This window comes from Streptopelia decaocto (genome assembly GCF_964273445.1).
Source record: "Streptopelia decaocto genome assembly, chromosome: 11".
In the NCBI taxonomy this organism is placed as follows: Eukaryota; Metazoa; Chordata; class Aves; order Columbiformes; family Columbidae; genus Streptopelia; species Streptopelia decaocto.
Window position 1 is genome coordinate 5,979,476 of NC_138666.1, and position 17,337 is coordinate 5,996,812.

General features: G+C 43.7%; 1 protein-coding gene across 1 annotated transcript in view; it reads left to right on the plus strand.

The window, feature by feature from the left end:
* FANCA (FA complementation group A) overlaps positions 1 to 17,337 on the plus strand; it is a 34,405-nt gene that overhangs the window by 4,759 nt on the left and 12,309 nt on the right. The window contains exons 7-25 of the mRNA XM_082062899.1: positions 848 to 960; positions 1,919 to 2,001; positions 2,454 to 2,487; positions 4,876 to 4,942; positions 5,513 to 5,625; positions 6,557 to 6,633; positions 7,110 to 7,251; positions 7,779 to 7,912; positions 8,899 to 9,009; positions 9,426 to 9,521; positions 9,616 to 9,675; positions 10,932 to 11,020; positions 11,432 to 11,492; positions 11,592 to 11,641; positions 12,532 to 12,608; positions 14,460 to 14,564; positions 15,078 to 15,220; positions 15,661 to 15,731; positions 16,837 to 16,936. Of these exons, the coding sequence (XP_081919025.1) occupies positions 848 to 960; positions 1,919 to 2,001; positions 2,454 to 2,487; positions 4,876 to 4,942; positions 5,513 to 5,625; positions 6,557 to 6,633; positions 7,110 to 7,251; positions 7,779 to 7,912; positions 8,899 to 9,009; positions 9,426 to 9,521; positions 9,616 to 9,675; positions 10,932 to 11,020; positions 11,432 to 11,492; positions 11,592 to 11,641; positions 12,532 to 12,608; positions 14,460 to 14,564; positions 15,078 to 15,220; positions 15,661 to 15,731; positions 16,837 to 16,936 (1,726 nt within the window). The remainder of the gene's footprint in view (positions 1 to 847; positions 961 to 1,918; positions 2,002 to 2,453; positions 2,488 to 4,875; positions 4,943 to 5,512; positions 5,626 to 6,556; positions 6,634 to 7,109; positions 7,252 to 7,778; positions 7,913 to 8,898; positions 9,010 to 9,425; positions 9,522 to 9,615; positions 9,676 to 10,931; positions 11,021 to 11,431; positions 11,493 to 11,591; positions 11,642 to 12,531; positions 12,609 to 14,459; positions 14,565 to 15,077; positions 15,221 to 15,660; positions 15,732 to 16,836; positions 16,937 to 17,337) is intronic.

Below are 17,337 nucleotides of genomic sequence, written 5' to 3' on the forward strand. Positions count from 1 at the left end.
CAGGTTAAGTGGCCCGTTGTCTGGTGGCTGCCGAATCAGCCGCAGTGTGGAGCACAATGGCTCGGTGGGACCCACTGCTGCAGCTGTCCTGGTGACGCTTTCCCCAGGTGACGCTTTCCCCACGGCTTTGTTTTGCCGCTTTGTTTCTGCCTTGGAAACTCATTTAGTCCCCCAAAATGAGTGCTGGTCTCGAGGAGAAACATCGCTTTGCAGCAGCTGTGAGCTGCTGTCTTCACAATCCCAGCATTTCAGTAAGGTTTGGTGGAGTTCATCTCCAGAGAACAGTTCTTCTAGGAACTGATTTATTTTTAAACCAACAAGTAAAACCAGTTAATCCTGTGGGAAGTTCAGGGTGTTTTCTTATGGTGTCAAAGGAATGTTACAGCAATCTTCTATGCCTTCGGTGTTGGTTTACTTGTCTGTTAATGGAATAGGAAAAAAGCCTTCAGTGTCCACTGTACTTCAAATTCAAGCAAACCAAATGGACAGATTAAGAGCTTGATTTTTTTTTTTTTTTTTTTGTTAACCATTTTTATCTAAGTATCTTAGAAATTGGAACTGAAGTCTTCTGGCAGTACTTTCTAAATGGGAATAGACAGAGATGAGGAAATACTTGAACACACAATTTCACACATATTTTTTCCCTTTGGATGTGTTTGTTGTGGAATCTTTTTACAAAGCAAATAAAGCTCTTGCTGGTCCAAATTAAATAAATGAAAAGCCACATACAAGGCAGAGTCCTGCACAGATGGTTCTTTCCTGAGTCCAAGGGGATGGTGGAGGAAATAAAACCAGCCTTACAAAGAGCAGGAGGGATTGAATTGAATGTGCTTCTCTTTGTTCTCAGCAGCCCATCCGTCCCTGCTGCGGTGGAGTGGCTGCGCGGTGGCCTCACTGGCCTCTGCGAGCAGGCGGAGGGGACCCACGGAGACGAGGAGGTGGCGGGACATGTCCTCTCAGGCAAGACACCCAAGCAGGCGCTGCAGGAGGGGGCTGAGCAGGTCAAAGGCTGGGAGGTGTAAGACAGAGGCCTTGCTTTGCGTTTTCTTACCTCGTCTCAGTGAGGGGAATGTATTTTTATATTTAGCAAATTCACCATTTTTTTTTTCCCTTAAAAGAGAATTGGTTTGCATTTCTGAATCTATTTGAGTTGTAGTATCACAAGACAGTGTAATTGCAGGAAGTATGGAGCCAGGGATGATATCTTGAGAGTGTGATACTCCTGCAAACTGTGATATTCTGGACCAGAATATCTCGAAATATCTTCTTTTTACAAGGAGTCTCATGGAAAAGACAATGGGTACAAGTTACCTCTGGGAAGATTCCGATGGACACGAGAGGGAAATTTTTCCTAATTAGAACAATCAGCCATTGGAATAATCTCCCTGGGAAGTGGTGGATTCCCCAACACTGGACAGTTTTCAGATCCAGCTGGACAGGGTGCTGGGCCAGCTTGGCTAGACTGGGCTTGTGCCAAGAAAGGTTGGACCAGTTGATCCTTGAGGTCCTTTCAACCTGGGATTCTACAGTATTTAACAGTTCCATTTTCCCCTTGCCCTTTTCTGTTATTTATTTTATAGTTTTGTTTAGAAAAAGTCACTACGTGATTTGATTGACGAGTTGCAGTCAGGCTGGGCCAGTACCAGTCAGGTACAACCCACACGAGTTCTGCAGCAGTAATAAGACCTGTAAATGCTTTTGTCTGTACAATCCTTGAAGTTTCTGTGCTCCCTGCCATCCGTTGTTCTAGATCCTTTTGTGGGGAAGTAATTTTACTCCAAGACAATAAAAGATTCCTGCTGGTTGCTGTGTAGTGAACAAGGCTTTTCAGCCGCTGCTGCTGTTGGGAGATGGGGAGTCAAAAGAGTGAGAGGTCTTTATTTTCATGCTGAAACACTAATTCCTTCTCAATTTGCAGACTTTGCGATTGTGTTTCTTCAGAATGGCTTTCAGCAAACTTCAGAGCTGGGAAGGAAGTTGGAATTCAAGAAGGTCCCCAATGTAAGAATGAAATGAGACTATTTACAAATGTTTGTTTAAAGAGTGGTTCCTTTCTATACCTCTGGGCCTTGCTGAATGTAAATAAATGTGAGTTTAGAGCAACAAAAAAAGGGTGGTGGGTCCAGGCTGGAGTAGGTGATGAAGAAATGCTGAAACCAGAACACAGACATTTTTTTTAGAGATATATTTTCCAAGGTGAGGTGTCCGGGGTTTTGTAAGTTTCCTCGGTTTCACCTTGATTGGCTTCCTAGGAATGTGAGGTGTGGAGTGCTGGTGAGCACGGGAAATGCTTCCCCTTCTGTCTATTGTATCTGCTCTACCATAAAGCCTGAGCTGAAGGTTAAGCTTTAAATTAAGAGGGACAGAACTTTCTTTGAGTCAATTTAATTTTTCTGCATATTACTGTAGCTCTTTTAAACTCTAAATGGTCTTAATATGTCCATTTTGAACAGATCTGTCATGCTGTCCTACGAAGAATGTTGACATGTAAGTATGTTTGTGATTCCTGGCTTTGTGCATTGCTGCTGTTTACTCGACTTGAGTTCCTTGTTCATTACTAAATCTACAAGGAGAAATCCTTTGCCTGGACTGCTTTTCCTCTGCTGTGCATATTATTAATGTCACTGATTTTGTGTGCCCCTGTTTTCCCTTTTGCTCTTGTAAAGTGAGTGTCTTCCAACGCTGCAGATAATTTCTTGCCTTGTTATGCCAGTTTGTTTTGATGTTCCCACCTGCAACATCAGGTTGATATCTGAGCTGATTTTTAAGAACTGTGCTATAACAGACTGGTTTGCTTCCAGAGGTTAAACTGGGAGATTTTTTTTTTCTGCTTTGAATTTACAAAGTTATGTGCAAGTAAGCTATTTTCCTGGTTCATGGTTTGAATTTGCAGACTAGCGTTTTGTGAAACCTATTTTTTTTTAAATGCTGAGCAAAGACATCTAATGTACATGTGTAGTCCTTAAAAGACCTTCAAGAAGTGTCACATGGCCAAGGTGCCTGTTTTGGCCCAGGCAGTCCTGCTGCTGCTGCTGGGGGCTCAAGCGTTGTAGTCCCTGCTTTGCATTGCAAATCCTGACTCAGAAAGACCAAACACGCATCGGGGTTATTTTTGTCTTATGTCACAGATGATCTTCATGGTAAGTTGCTGTATGTGCTGTACAGTGGAGGAAGTGTTTGCTCACACCCCCTCACGCTCACTCATGCCTCTTCACTCTCGCTCACACCTCCTCACGTGCCCTACCCTGGGATATTAATACAATCTGGCTGTGTGGCTGCTGTTCCTTTCCCGTCTCCTTAGTGACAGCACTTTACCACTTTTGCTGGCACATTTCAGCTTCAGCAACGTGCTCAGTGCTGCTGCAGAGGCTGGAGCTTCTCCTCTGCTGTAGGATGCCTGCAGAGCAGGACACACGCCAGGGCTGCTCCCTCTCCCTGCGGCGCTGCCAGCCCCATCCTGTACCTGTCCCAGAGGGAACGTTGTCTGCGGACAGAAAGACCTTACACACCTTGCAAAGTGGTTCTAAAATGGAAAAGCTGTAAGAGAAGTGCTTGACTTTTTAGTACGTATGAGTCCTATCTCAGATGGCCCTTTAGTAGCATCAGTATTTGAAAAATAACTCTAATAAGCACAGGACGAGGGGATTTTGGAGGAAAAGAAGCAAGCTGCCAGCAGCCACACAGGCGCCCGTGCTGCCCTGCTCTTCATCTGACCTTCACGTTCCCGCAGCCTGTGCTGCTGCTGACTGATGTGCAGTCTGTGCACCTGAAAATATCTTAAACGAGTTTTATACAAGGTATTTTTGTTAGTCTGTACTTTTGGGTCACCTTCGAGGGGTTTCACTCCATGCATCAGCTGCTTTGAAGAACATTAGAATTCTTTGTGTAAAATAATTCACTATTAGTGAAGACCTTCACAGGGGGAGAAGGATGGGCTGGGAGAAGCATGGGAGCACCATGCTGCACAGTGATGATCTTGCTCTGTTGAACTCCTGTGCCTGAGGATAAGCAGAGTTTATCTCCTTTTCTCTATTCTCCCCTACTTAGCCTGACAGTATTCCTCTGCAGGGGAGGAGAGCTTTACAACTAACCCCGTGGGCTGCCTCATGCAAGGACACGGTTTTGCTGCCCCAGCTCAATACATTTCCTTTTCAGGATATTTCCTGAATGATCCTTATGAACAAAGCAAACTCTTAACTGTTAAAACAGGAGGCTTTTGAAGGTAGGACGGGACAAGAAACAGGAAAATTTGCTGTTGCAGCGGGCTGTAAAGCACAGGGTCTCTCAGTACGTGGTCTTTGGCATGGGCTGATGGTCCTGGCCGTGTACTGTGCGAGCTGCCAAGCTGTTTGAGCTCCAGCCGTCGCTTTGAGGCAGATCTAGTTCTAGAAGAAAGTTCTAAGCAAACGTAACATGAAGTCCCAGTGGCAGCAGCTGCTCTTTGTTTGGTGAGGGTGGTTGAGACTGTTGTCTCCAGGGGTTAATTCAGGGCCTGCTTGTGCAAATCCCTGCCCGAGACGGACGCTTCTCTCCTGCAGCTTTGCAGGGTTCACACTTGCAGATCTGCTGCACAATTAGGGTTGTGTTTGGAAATTAACTACTAATGCATGTGCATTTTTAGATGGCTTAATTATTAGCACATTCTTGGGAATGCTTTTAAATTGGTTCAAGGTTAGTATTAATAGTTTTTGAGTCTCTGTGTCACTTTTGAAAAAAATTCATAGGAATGTAACGCTGCTGAATGGCTTCTGCACATTTCCCCAATGGGGCCACCTTCTTAATGGTGCATGGTTAGTTCCTGTGTTGTTTAGTGTCACAGTTCCTTCCATTTCCATTTCTCTCATTGCATTTTTGTGTTTCTGCTTTGGGGTACAGGGGTGCTTGATGCTGTTGGTAAAGAGAAGCAGGAAGATGTTTCCACGTCACAAGCTGTGAGATTCTGGTAAGAAACGCTGCTCACCTGGGTAATGTCAGGAGTTTTTTATCCACTGTTAACACTTGTTACTGAAATAGTGTGAATGTTCCACATGCCGTGCTACTTATGTTTGGTATTCTCTCTAATAAAATATGTGCAAGTGAAAATGCATGTTAAAAAATAAGTGTCAGGTAGGAAATGGTGTTCTGGCAGGGCTGGAACCAATCTTGGAGCATCTTCTTGGCATGTGGCAAGTTTCCCCCATCGAGTTTTCTCACTCTGCTTCTGAGCAGAAGCAGCTGGAAGGTGCCATCATCTTCTCTAATTCCTGCTTCCAAACACACTTCATCTAACAACTTTGTACATGTCAAGCCAGACCCATCCTGTGCAGGAGTATATATTGACTTAAGTTTGTAAATCTGATAGCTATGTAATGTTGAGTAACCAATAGATTTTAAAAATACATACAAGAAGGTATATATCTCTGGTAATTTGATAAGAGAGATAAGGGAAAAAAAAAAGTCTTTCACCCTGATCAGTACCTGGTTGATCATACTTCCTGTGCATTGTTTCTGAACATTTCCTTGTCGTTTGTAGGCTGAACGTGTTCAATGTGTCACTTTATAAAAGCGTGGTTGATCCGGATTCCTTGCAGCAGTTTTTTAGACACACCCTGACCGAAGTTCTTACCTACAACCCATTGTTGAAAGGTAGGAACAGGCAGGGAGAAGTGAGTGTCTCCGTGGTGTGTTAGTGTGTGTCAGGAGCTCCAGCCTACCCAGGCCTGGCTTAATGGAGTCCAGCCTGGAGGACTCAGAGCCAGAGCAGCTGCCCGACTCCCCAGCTCTTTCCCTGGGGGATATATAGACATGGTGCTAGATCAGATGAAAAAAAAAAAAAAAACCAAATCTGGGCTTGAGAGGGCTGTAGTTCAGGAGAAAACTTGGAGTGGAAAATCAGTGCCTTCAAACAGAGCTTCTGCCAATGACTTCTGAACAGATATTTGGAGTAAGCGTAACGGTCTGGGAGAGCTCTGGCCTCTGGGAGTAGTTCTGGACAAAAGGACAAACTGGGTGGGAGAGATGATGCTGCGGAGAGTGCTGGGGCTGACACAGGCTGGCCCTATGTGTTTGGGTTGAGGCCCAAAACGTGGCCTTGCTCTGCTCACTAGGTGTTTCTTTTGGTAGATTAAAGGCAGGAAGGCTTCTAATCCATGACTGATAATTGCGAAGCTTGATGTTTTTAGGAAGAAATATGTTTGGGCTACAAAATCTCTGGTAAATTCACTCTGGGCTATGATCTAGAGCCGTGTATGGGTTGTGTGGGAGAGCTGTGTCATTGTTGGCTTCCAGCTGGAAGAGATTATTGAAGAAAAAGCGATTTCTGGCTGGTTCTCTGTGCACACACCATGGTTGCCTGTAGATGTGTGAGCAGCCTTGAGGTGACAGTGCTGTAGGGAAATGGCACCGTCCTCATTGCCACAGTGCATGTCCCAAAGACAAAAGGGAGAGAGAGGATTTCAGCAATTTTTAATGTGTCTAGCTGTCAGAGCCAAAGGGAAATCTTGTGTGGTTGAGTTACATGGTTTGGGTGAGTTTAAAATTCTTTCTGAAGCGTAAACTATTTTCTTTGTGTCTTCAGTGTCTGATGCTATCCATATGCAGAAGGAGTGGAGCTTTACAAGAACTTGTTCACTACTCACTACCTTGTATCGCAAAGTACGTCTTCCTGGTTTTGCAGAGAGAGCTTTACTATGTTGGGGTTCTATTCTTTGAAATATCTGAAATGAGGTTATTTAAAAATAGTCACAGAATCTGAACCAGCTGCCAGGAATCCTGGCAGTGTGAAGCATGAAGAAAAAGTATTGCTTTTGTGCAAATGGGACTTTTGAAGAAAAAGGAACTTTTGTGCAAAGCTGTTAATGAGGATAGAGATAGTAATTGAAGATGTGAGTTTTTACTGTTAAGAATATGACATGACTTCTGAAAGAACTGGAATATTACTGTGTATTTTGGCCAATGCTGGTTCCAGGCCAGAACGATGTCTGGCCCTGGAAAGCTCACACAGAGATTCACGCAGGATAGCTTTGTAAAAAGCCATATAAGAGACATCTACGTGTTAATCTTGACAGTGTATTTCGCTCTTACAGGTACCTGTATGTCATAGCTAAACCAAATTGCTCTCACTCTTGCAGCTGTTCGTGGCGTTCAGCGCGAAGGAGTCGATCTTGCAGCTGCAACAAGTCCTGGAGACCCACGAGGTGAACTGGCAGCACGTCCTGTCATGTGTGTCCACACTGGTCGTGTGCCAGGCCGAGGCTGAGCAGCTCTTCAGAGGTGAGGAGGTGCTGGTGGGCCTGCAAGCTTGCGTGCTTGTTGCTTCTCTGGTGCTGAAGAGGAAACCGTGCCGGCTGGTGAACAGCGCAGGCATCGAGAGTCACTGTTTTGAGACTCACACGTGGAAAAGAACAGCAGAAAATCTGCTTTTCTGTTCAGACATTCCATGTCAGCAGTGACGTGATTCCAGGCCTTGTGCCTGGCGCTCCTCAAACTTAGTGTACAGCTAATAGGGTTGTTTGATAATTACCTTAATTATTAATTGGAGCAGTGATTACTGAAGCTTAGCTCTTCTTAGTTCTTCTCTCACCTTTGCTAGCAGATCTTGTTTGTTAGAGTTTCTTACCGATTATCTCATTGCTGCATTTCCTGCAGTTCTTCCGGGCTGAAATCCTGGAGTATTTGACTATTGAAAGTGCACAAAAAAAATATAAGCAAGTCCCAAAGGTTCCCCAAGCTGTTTACCATAGAAAATTACAGCACAGTTGTGAAGAGCAAAGTCTGAGGTGATTGTTTTATGTTTCTAGATCTATTGAGCCGCCTCCTGATAAAGGCCTTTGAGAATTATGATATGGAAAACATGATCACCGCATTCCTGATAGCTCGTCAGGCTGCTCTCGAGGGCCCTGCTGTGTTCATGCCTTACTCTGAATGGTTTAAGGTAAGGCTGAATGAGGCCTGACTGGTAATCTTTGTTTGAAGTAAGTGAGAAACCTGTGCACAAAGCATGTTCTGCTGCCCAGCAAAAGCCTGGTTTCAGACCAGATAGCCAGGAATTGGAGAGAGGGGGAGAAAAAGAGAGTAACAAGTGATTATACTGATATTAGGACTGATTTAATATTTATTACAGCCTTTGTGTCTCCAAAGAATGTATTTATTTGGCTTTCTCCAGTCTTCCCTACTTTCATCTTTTAAGTCCCTCTTAACTTCTGTAGTTATTTGTCAGGAATGCAGACATGTAATTCCTGCTGTAATCATCATCTTGGATGTATTTCAGTATCCTGATAACCAACACTGTTGTTATTGCATAAGTTGTGGGTTGCTGCAGATGAAGCATTCCTGTTTCCTGGATGTTTGCATGCAGCTCTAATTGCTGTGTTTGACCTTACAGGTAATTAGTCGTTAGCTTTTAGTTGTAAACATGAAGGTATTTTAGGTATGCAAATCTCCACATCATTTAAAGCTGTAAATTCCTTTGTACAATTTGCAAATCTAAGCTCAGCCTTTGCTGATAGAGTGTTTAGGCTGTATCAAAAGGTAAACTGGCTCTGTTCTGTATACTCTCAGACTGGCTTATTTTCCTTTTAATGCCCAGATAAAGCTATGCAGAAACCTCAATGAATTTCAATTCTTTGGTGCATTTTGGTGTTGCGTTGTTCAGCTCCTCTGAGTGTTCTTATAGCAGCACATCAGAATGAATTTGAGGATGACAGGGTGGGCTTTCTGGAAACTGGACCAAGATACTCAAAGAAAACTTCTCTGGAGACTTCCATAAACTTTTTCTGGAGGCTTTTCTCCAGCAAGATTCTCTTGGCAGAAAGCAGATACCCATAAGGGATGTCTGGGATTTGTGTGCCGGGTTACGACCCTGCTGGGACGGGGATTTTCTCCTCGCTCAAAGGCTGCAGTGTTGTTTCCCTGTTCCAGGCATCCTTTGGGAACGCTGGTGGTCACCAGGGGAGCAGTAAGAAAGCGCTGGTCTTCCTCTTCGAGTTCTTGTCAGAGCTGGTGCCCTTTGAGGCTGCGTTGTACCTGAAGGTGAGAAAATGCTCGTAGAGATGGTTTTCTAAAGACTGATACAGAATTGCTCCAAAGTCAACTTATTTGTGCCTTTGACTAGGCTCAGCTCATTTTTATTGTTAATATAGTAATTGCATTAGTTCTGATACATTATTCAAAACACGTTCTTCCTGAAATAAGGAAATACAAGATTCTTTTATTTACTGGACAAGAAGGAGGATTTCTTTCATGGAGTTAAATTTGAGCATTTTGGTGATTTTTATTTGTTGTTGGGAAAAATTGCACATTGGTTGCCATGAAAATGGCTTATTTTAAAACAAGCAATCACATCTTCTTTGGGGAATATTTGAGGTAGATGACTGTAAACACTAACCAGAATTTTACACTGATTTCCTGTAAAAATGGCAAATCTTGATGTGAATTGCATGTTTCAGGTCCATATAATGTACCCCCCTTTTGTGCCAACAAAACATCGGTCTATTCTCTTGGAGTACATCACTCTGGCTAAAACCAGGCTCGCCGACCTCAAGGTTAGTGAGAATTGTCTCTTTTCAAAGAGTCCTTTCTGGATCTGTCAAAATATGAGCTGTGTCGTGACCATGTGCGTCTCCGTAACTCCCACAGGTTGCTATAGAGGACATGGGGCTCTATGAAGACTTGTCTTCCACAGATGAAACAGTGCAGGTACTGCTGGGCTGTTTAACCATTTTCTCATCAGTCGTGCCCCTTTTCCTCTGGCAAAGAGCTCAGGTTATCGACCTCTCTGCCATTCCTGCCAGGTTTGAACCAAATCTTCTCCAACTTTAAGGACACAGCAGTCGTAAGAATGGAAACATTCCCTGGATTTCATGAAAGCCAGACCTGTGTAGAGGGCAAACAGGCAGTGACAAGTATTCCCAGAGGTGGACTTGCAGGCGAACTCGGCAATTAGCCATCCAGCTACTGGCCAAGCAGCACCTGTGTTAGCCCGCAGCTGGGGCTGTGTTAGCTCTGCACATTGACCAGCTTATGACAATGGTGACACGTCCTCTGTGGATTTGCCCCCAATGATTTGAGCACATGGGAAAGCAGTTTATATGTATATCTTGATTCTTTTCAGTACAACATGTCATCTATTTGGTGTTGTACTCAAAGCGGTCACATTTGCAGGAGATTTGGGGAGGGAATTTGCAGTCTGCAGGTTCACTCTGGTCCATAATAAATTTTGGATAACAACAATAATTGCTAAGGAAGCATTTGGCTTTATTGTTTCTTCCTATTCTACATTTTGATCACCAGTATGGCAGATTAGGGGGCTGCACTTAGTCAAGTGGAGTACATGAAATACAGGCTGGTTAAACATACTGCAATGAAATTTAGTCCTGTGATGAACTGAAAGTCACAAGTGACGATTTTGTTTCATTGCCAAGTCTGATCTGTTGAGAAACTGGCCCAGGTTCTTGCAGTTTTAAGATGTCTCTTGGCTCAAACAAGAGGATCCCGGGGCAGCAGTTCCTCTGCCTGGAGTGTAGCAGCACAGACTGGAACTGAAGATTATGGTTCTTAATTCCAAGTGCATGAAGTAAAATAGAATAACAATAAAGCAAATTCAGAACAGCAAAGATACTGTCCCTGTGGGGGACAACTGAATAAAGAACATGACATTCAGCAGGACTATCTGCTGCAGGAGGTGTGTACAGAACTATGTGGACCTTTGGGCTGAGCCAGAATAGCTGTTATTTATATATGTTTCTCACAGCTGATGGTTCAAACCTGGGTTCTCCATCCTGCAGTTTTATTCTGCATATCAGGTAGTTCTTGCAATTGCATTTGTTCAGTCACTTCCCTTCGCAACACAGACAACCGTTATTATACTAACCCTGAAAGAACAAACAGGGAAAATTATCGTCACCCTTGATTTCTCACAACATCTTCCTCTCGTTGTTACTTGTGTGATCAAGCCCCAGGGCCAGGCGCTTCGGGATGTTGAAAAGGCCCTTCAGATATTTGAAAACACCAGGAAGATCCCAACATCTGTGATAGAAGCCAGGTACTGTGTGCTTCTCAACTCTTCTTGGTTTTAGCTATACTAATAGTAATAAATCCAAGTCCAAATCAAAACAACAAAAAAGGAAAAACGGAGGATGTGAGCAAAGGAGGTTTTGGGAAGTTCTTCCCACGTCATCCACTTCCTCAGTAGCCATCAAAGAGAAGCTGTTTGTGCAGAGTAAAAAGCCATATGCACACCTGCAAGTGAAGTTCACAATTGTTAGAATAAATAAAAAGCAAAATTAAAGAAATGAATAACTATTGGCTAATCTGGGCTAGATTTGTCTGTGGTTATTCATGTTACCATGAATATTTCTTATCTGTAGGAGCCAAATTAATTCTTGAGGTAATGAAATGGCACTTTGCAGCTTTGGTCTTGTTAATATTTTGCTATATTTATTTTCTGTCTCAGTATTTTCAGGCGACCATATTATACTTCCTGGTTTCTTCCTGCTTTGCTCAGGCCACGTGTGGTTAGTATTTGGTTTTGGATTTTGTTTTTGATCCTCCCATTTAGCTGTGTGTTTGTAGCCTGGTAATTTGCACCTAACCTGCCTGTTTTTCTGTTACAGCTCCCTAGAACCCCAGATGCACGCATGGCCTTTATAGATTCTTTAAAGAGGTATTGAGACTTCCCACTGTTATTTTCTGTGCTTTTGGACTTTCTCTTCAGAACATGTGACTTCACGTCAGATTATCTGAGGTTTTGACACCTCGTTTATGAAACACTGAGCATGAAAAGCTCCTCTCTTTGGGAGAGAGTGTGGGAAAAGGCAAGATGAAAATTAAATGTGTGTTAGTGCTTAATGAACTGATCTTAAGGGATACCAAGATAACGTCCCAGGAGAACACAGCACCTCTTGGAACTCAAGCTTGTCCTGTACACATGTTTAAAAGTGCTTTTCTGCATTGCAGAAACAGCTTTATTTTAAATCCATTAATTCCTCTGTAACCTATAATGAAGAAAAAAATGTTGGCAATGTTGCCTACAGATGAGGCGTTTGGTCCTGGCCTGTCATTCTAGTCTGACTCTAAGAAAGCCTGGATCATTTTTTTGTTTTTAATTAAAGTTGTAAGAGAAGCAGCTGAGTTCTAGGGGAGCCCCATTTAATACATTTTTAGTATTAAGCACCTGCCCAGCAAGCGTTGGAGGTCAAACTTTGATGTCATTTTAGATGTGTGAATGCTGCATGTCACATAACTCACACTCTTATGTGATCTTAGCCACCTACTTTATATGAAATAGGTATTAATACACACCTATAATATGTATATAGTGTTGATTTTGTGTTGTGTGTTACACATGCATAATACTTGCGATGAAAACCTTGGCTGTAAATTTCTGGCCCTCATGTCAGATGACAATTAAAAAAATGCTTCAGATGCTCTGTATGCTTTGGAGCCTCTCTAATTACATTTTGAAGTGTAGCTGTTGCTTATGCTTATATTTAATAAAGCTGAAGTTTGAATGTGGTTATGTGGTATAACAAATGTCATTTTTTATTATTACAGAGCTGATAAAATACCCTCAAACTTGTACTCCACGTACATGCAAGCCTGTCGTGCCATGAAAGAGAAAATGTTACAAGGTAAAAAAATACAACATTTACTTATGGATCAGCTTGAAGAGAAGTTAATATTTCCATTGATGCCCTTCTTAATTGAAAGTTTTTGAAAAGTTACAGCCAATTAGTTCTTTAATCTGTATGTAAATATGTGTATGTTCTTTAAGTCTTGTTGAGGTATCAAATAGTTACTCTTGTAATGACTTTCTCTGCCTGTCCTGCTGGGGTGGGATTTCTGCAGAGCTCTGTGCTGAGGCTGCAAGCGCAGTCTGTGCTGGCTGATCTAAACCCAGCTCAGAAACATCCGCATGAATCAGCATTTGCAGCTCGAGCGGTCCTGGCTGGCCCGCGACCCCACTGTGCTGACCGCTCGTGCCACGGCACTGCTGCTGTACCAACTCACCGTTTGAAGCCTGGATTAATGGGTGGTGACAGGAGGGGACAGCAGGAGGGGCTGGGAGCAGAGCAGAGCAAAGGGACTGCAGTGCACAGTTCACTTGCATTGGGGTGGAAGGGACCCCCCAGTTTCAGGTCCTGTCACTGCAGTCGTGTTACTGGTGCAGTGTGTGTCGGTGTGATGGGTATTTAATGAGCTCTCCTATCTTTTGCAGCAAGTGGGTGTTTCAAACGCATCTTAAAATGGACAGCGTCCTCCCCACGGTTTTACATGAAATGAGAAGGTCAGGCTGGGGAGCAGAGATTGTTCCCAGCGTCTGGGGGAGACCGTGTACTCTCTGTGGGGAGGAATCTGGAACTGGCTCCTGCTCGGGGCACTTTGGGCATTTGAAGCTTTCTGGAGATGCTGTAGCGTGAGAGGCATGACAAAGCAGTCCTGGGAACTGCAGATGTGCAGCAGGCTGGCTGCCAAGGTTGTCCTGGCAACCGGCAGTGATGAGGGATCCCCTGAGGTTGCTGGGATCCTCAGGATCCCAATGGGCAGCCAGAGCTCTGTAAGAGTCCTTGAATTACCAGGGACCTCTGCTGGTACAGCCTGAGCTGTGTCCCCTGCATCCTGACCAGCCTGGTCTGCATTCTGATCCTGTCCCCCGCATCCTTAATCCATCCCCTGCAACCTAATCCATCCCTGCGGCTCTTGCACAGAGACTGGATGTAGGACAGGACTGAGAATGGGCCAGCTCTAAGCCTGCCCTGTTCCTTAGTGCTCACTCTTGATGACTCAGCAGTCTCCTAACACCTTGTTGTTTTACAGTGTGTTTATACCAAGTATTAATTTGAACCTTATTTACTTCTCTTGTTCATGGTTGAGTTATTTCTGGCTCATGTACGAGAGGCTGTTCCTGTCTAACCGAGCGTACGGGTGGTGGTTGGTGTCTGGGGCTGTGCGCTGGCAGCTTGTTGCTGCTGGCACTCTCTTTCTAGTGGTAAAAGAAATTTCCTTTTATTTCTTCTTTTAAACAAAACCAGAATAGAGTAACACGTAACATCTGGAGATGTTGTGTGGCATTGGGTGTGAGGAGGAGCTGATGATGTAGTATTGACGCTGTAATGTCTGTCTCTGTATTTTGAGACCGGTTCCAGTCTCCTGGGGACAGCAGATGTTTCTGTGAGGGGCAGAGAGCTAAAGCAAGAGGAAGGCAGCTCTGAAAGGAGAACTCCTTTGTCTCTGCTTTAAAAACTGAATTCCTTTCTGCAGCTAGGCACAAACTCATACATGATTAATCAAATAGCACATTTTGAATGTAAAAACAAAGCTGTGTATGTGGCAGATTGACAATTTGGGGATGTTATAGTTTATAGAAGAGTAAACACTGCTTTTACAGAAAATGTCAGCAGTGATAGCTGAAAGCATTTTATGAACTGATGTAGTGCACAAAGGTGAGGAGAACGTGTCGCATTTCTCTCTTACTTGTCTAGATGAATCGAAAGCAGAGACCAGCCCCTGCAAAGAGCCTGTTGAGCAGCTGGAGGCTGAGCTGGCTGAACTAAGGATGCTGACTGTGGACGAGGCTAAATATGAAGGTATGCAGGAAGGCAGGTTGTAGCTGCCCCTAATTGACTGTTACAAAAGCTACGTTAATAAAATGTGGCTAATGCTAGCCAAAGCAGCAGCAGTTACTTGCCACTGGTACCTGAAGATGTAGTACTTTCAGATCTGTGTAATCCTTCCAGCTATGAGTACATAAACATTTTAATGTCTGACACATTTCCCATGCTTGAGTTTGGAAGTTCAGGTCTGTGTCTTTGTGACGATCGACCGCACGCATCTTTGCCCCAGTTGAAGGCTGTTTCCTTTCTGGTGTGAAAACCTGTTCTTGGTGTGTGTTGGGAATAGCGCTAGAGGAAAAATAAAGCTGTCTTCTAAAATGAAGACAATCACTGTGTTCCAGATAAAATTTTTTGCTCATTAAAGCTTTTTATAACATACTTCAGGCTCTGATCAATTAGAGTATATATTTCACTTGTTCTTCCTGCTGTGTGGAGTTGTGAATCTGTCACACATTCTGCCCTGGTTCTCCCGTTACCTTCCCGCAGATGTGCCAGCACAGATTGCAGTGATTTCTGACAGACTCGCGAGCGTCTTGGGTCACAGCAGTGATGAAAATGAAGCTGCTACTTTGAATTCTCCCATCCAAGTTGACGTTTCCTCCCCCAGGCTGGAACGCGGCCATCAGGGTGTGAGTACCAGCTGGGGCTGGGCAGGGGAAAATGCATCCAGATAGGACATGTGAAAGGTTGCTTTGTCTGTGGAGAACAGGAAAAACATTCTCCTTTTGTCTACCTTGTGCCCTGCACAGACTATTCAGATGTTTTAACCTCCTGGAAGTTGTTGGGTGTCTGATGGCGAGATCTTGAGATATCTTCTATGGAATGATCCAGTGATGAGCGAGGCTTTCTTCACCAGCCTTGTCTAGATACTTCTGTGCTGGGATCATTCCTGGGCTGTTATAGTCTTTCCATCTTTTCTTAGTGCTGGTGGATCTGTACAACTCGTGAACATCACCAACAATTTTTCTCCTTGTTTTAATGTTGGGAAACATAATATATGGGCAATACAAAACTAGATCCAGGCATCCAGCCTCACAAGTAGGAATTAGCAGTGTGTCTCTTATTCCAGGTTGTTGATCTTCTGCTGACATCATTCTGCCAAAACCTAATAGCTGCTTCCTATTTTAACCCCCCAGACAGGTAAGATGCAAGTAACACTGTAGGGAAATAACTGAAATAACTTGTTAATATGCTAGAATTCCAGCACTTGTCTAGAAGTGAGGAGGGACTTGTTCGTACCCACTGTGCCAGGCTAGCACTCACAGACTGCTCTAGTCTGAGTTTCTGTAATCTAAGAACTAATGCACTTTGATGTAAATGTGTTAAAAAAAAAAAACATTTCTGCTTTGTCATTACTGATCCCTTCAGAAAAAGGTGGCATTTGGCTCTGCTTTCTGCTTTGTGACAACCTATAAAACCTTTCCACAAATACCATGTGCTCAGGTTGCCGTTTTCAGCTCAGTGGTGGGGAATGAAACGAATTATTTTTATCTGGGAATTACTTGCTGGCTCTTATAGCCATCTCCTTCATGATGTAACAGAGGTTGTGAACACCATGGTCAACATTTCAGTGTAAAATCGCTTTGTTGGAAAAAACAATGTACTGACGCGCTGCCCACGATTGCGGTAGCTGGGGGAGGTGTCTGCCTCTCCAGGGTGCAGTGCGCTTTGGCAACCAGTGCGTCTTTCCTTCCCTTTTACACGGTTTTGCCCTGGAGCTGATGAATCTGTATTGAAAACCTGTGTTGGACATTGTTCATAAACCCAACTCCCCATCTGATCTGCTCTGAGGATGTTTTTTTTCTGTCACCTGAGTGGGAAAGTCCCTCTGTCCTTCCCTTCCTCTATTTTGCAACAGGATCTGGTTATATTAATTCCTTTTCACTCTTGCATTTTTTTGATCCCATTTATTGCTCAGACTCTGTTTACCTTGTGCTCTCTGTCTGAAAAAAGCTGTTGGTGCCCCAGGCAGCTTCCTCCTCTCCCTGTTGTCACCTCTTTGACGATATATGAATATTATTAAGTATTTGAGGCAAGGCACTGGTGGAGTTCATGTCTTTGTAGGGGTCCTCTACTCAGATACTCCAAAAATGGCACTTTGTCTGAGCCTGTAAATGGAATGATAATTGCCCTGTATTTACAGACAGGCTCATGTTCACTGTGTTTAAGTATTTTTAAATACCCCTTCCTGTACTGGGGATACAAAGCAGCAGTGAAGCAAGCATGTGGTTTTTCCCCTCTGCAGGCAGGGACCGTGTCTCTCCTTGTTGGTGAAGATGATGTGTGGACACAGGAATCTCTTACCTGCCCTTCTGGGCAGGCTCTGCCAGCTTATTTATCACCAGGTTAGTTTTCCAACCATGAATTGTGTGGTTATAGTGTGCTAAAGACTGTCCTAGCTTCACTTCCTGAGCCGTGGGGCACATACTTGTCTGGATTGCACTGCCGAGGGGCTTCCCTAGCTCTCAGGCTTCCAAACAAAATCTAATTTCAGACAAGTAGTGTGGGCTTGCACTCAAGAACGTGAGCTGTATGTGTTCCTATCCTAGAGAACTGCTACGGTAGTAGGTTAATGCATTCGGAGATACATTATAACAGAAAAGCAAGTTTATGAACATAGCAAAGAGAAGATAGTCAAATGCTTAGTTTCCAAGCTTCCACATTGAATATTTCAGTTGTACGCCTCTTTTAAAAATTGATGTAAGACTCCCAAATTTGGAGTGCAGCAGTGCATGGTTTTCCTTTA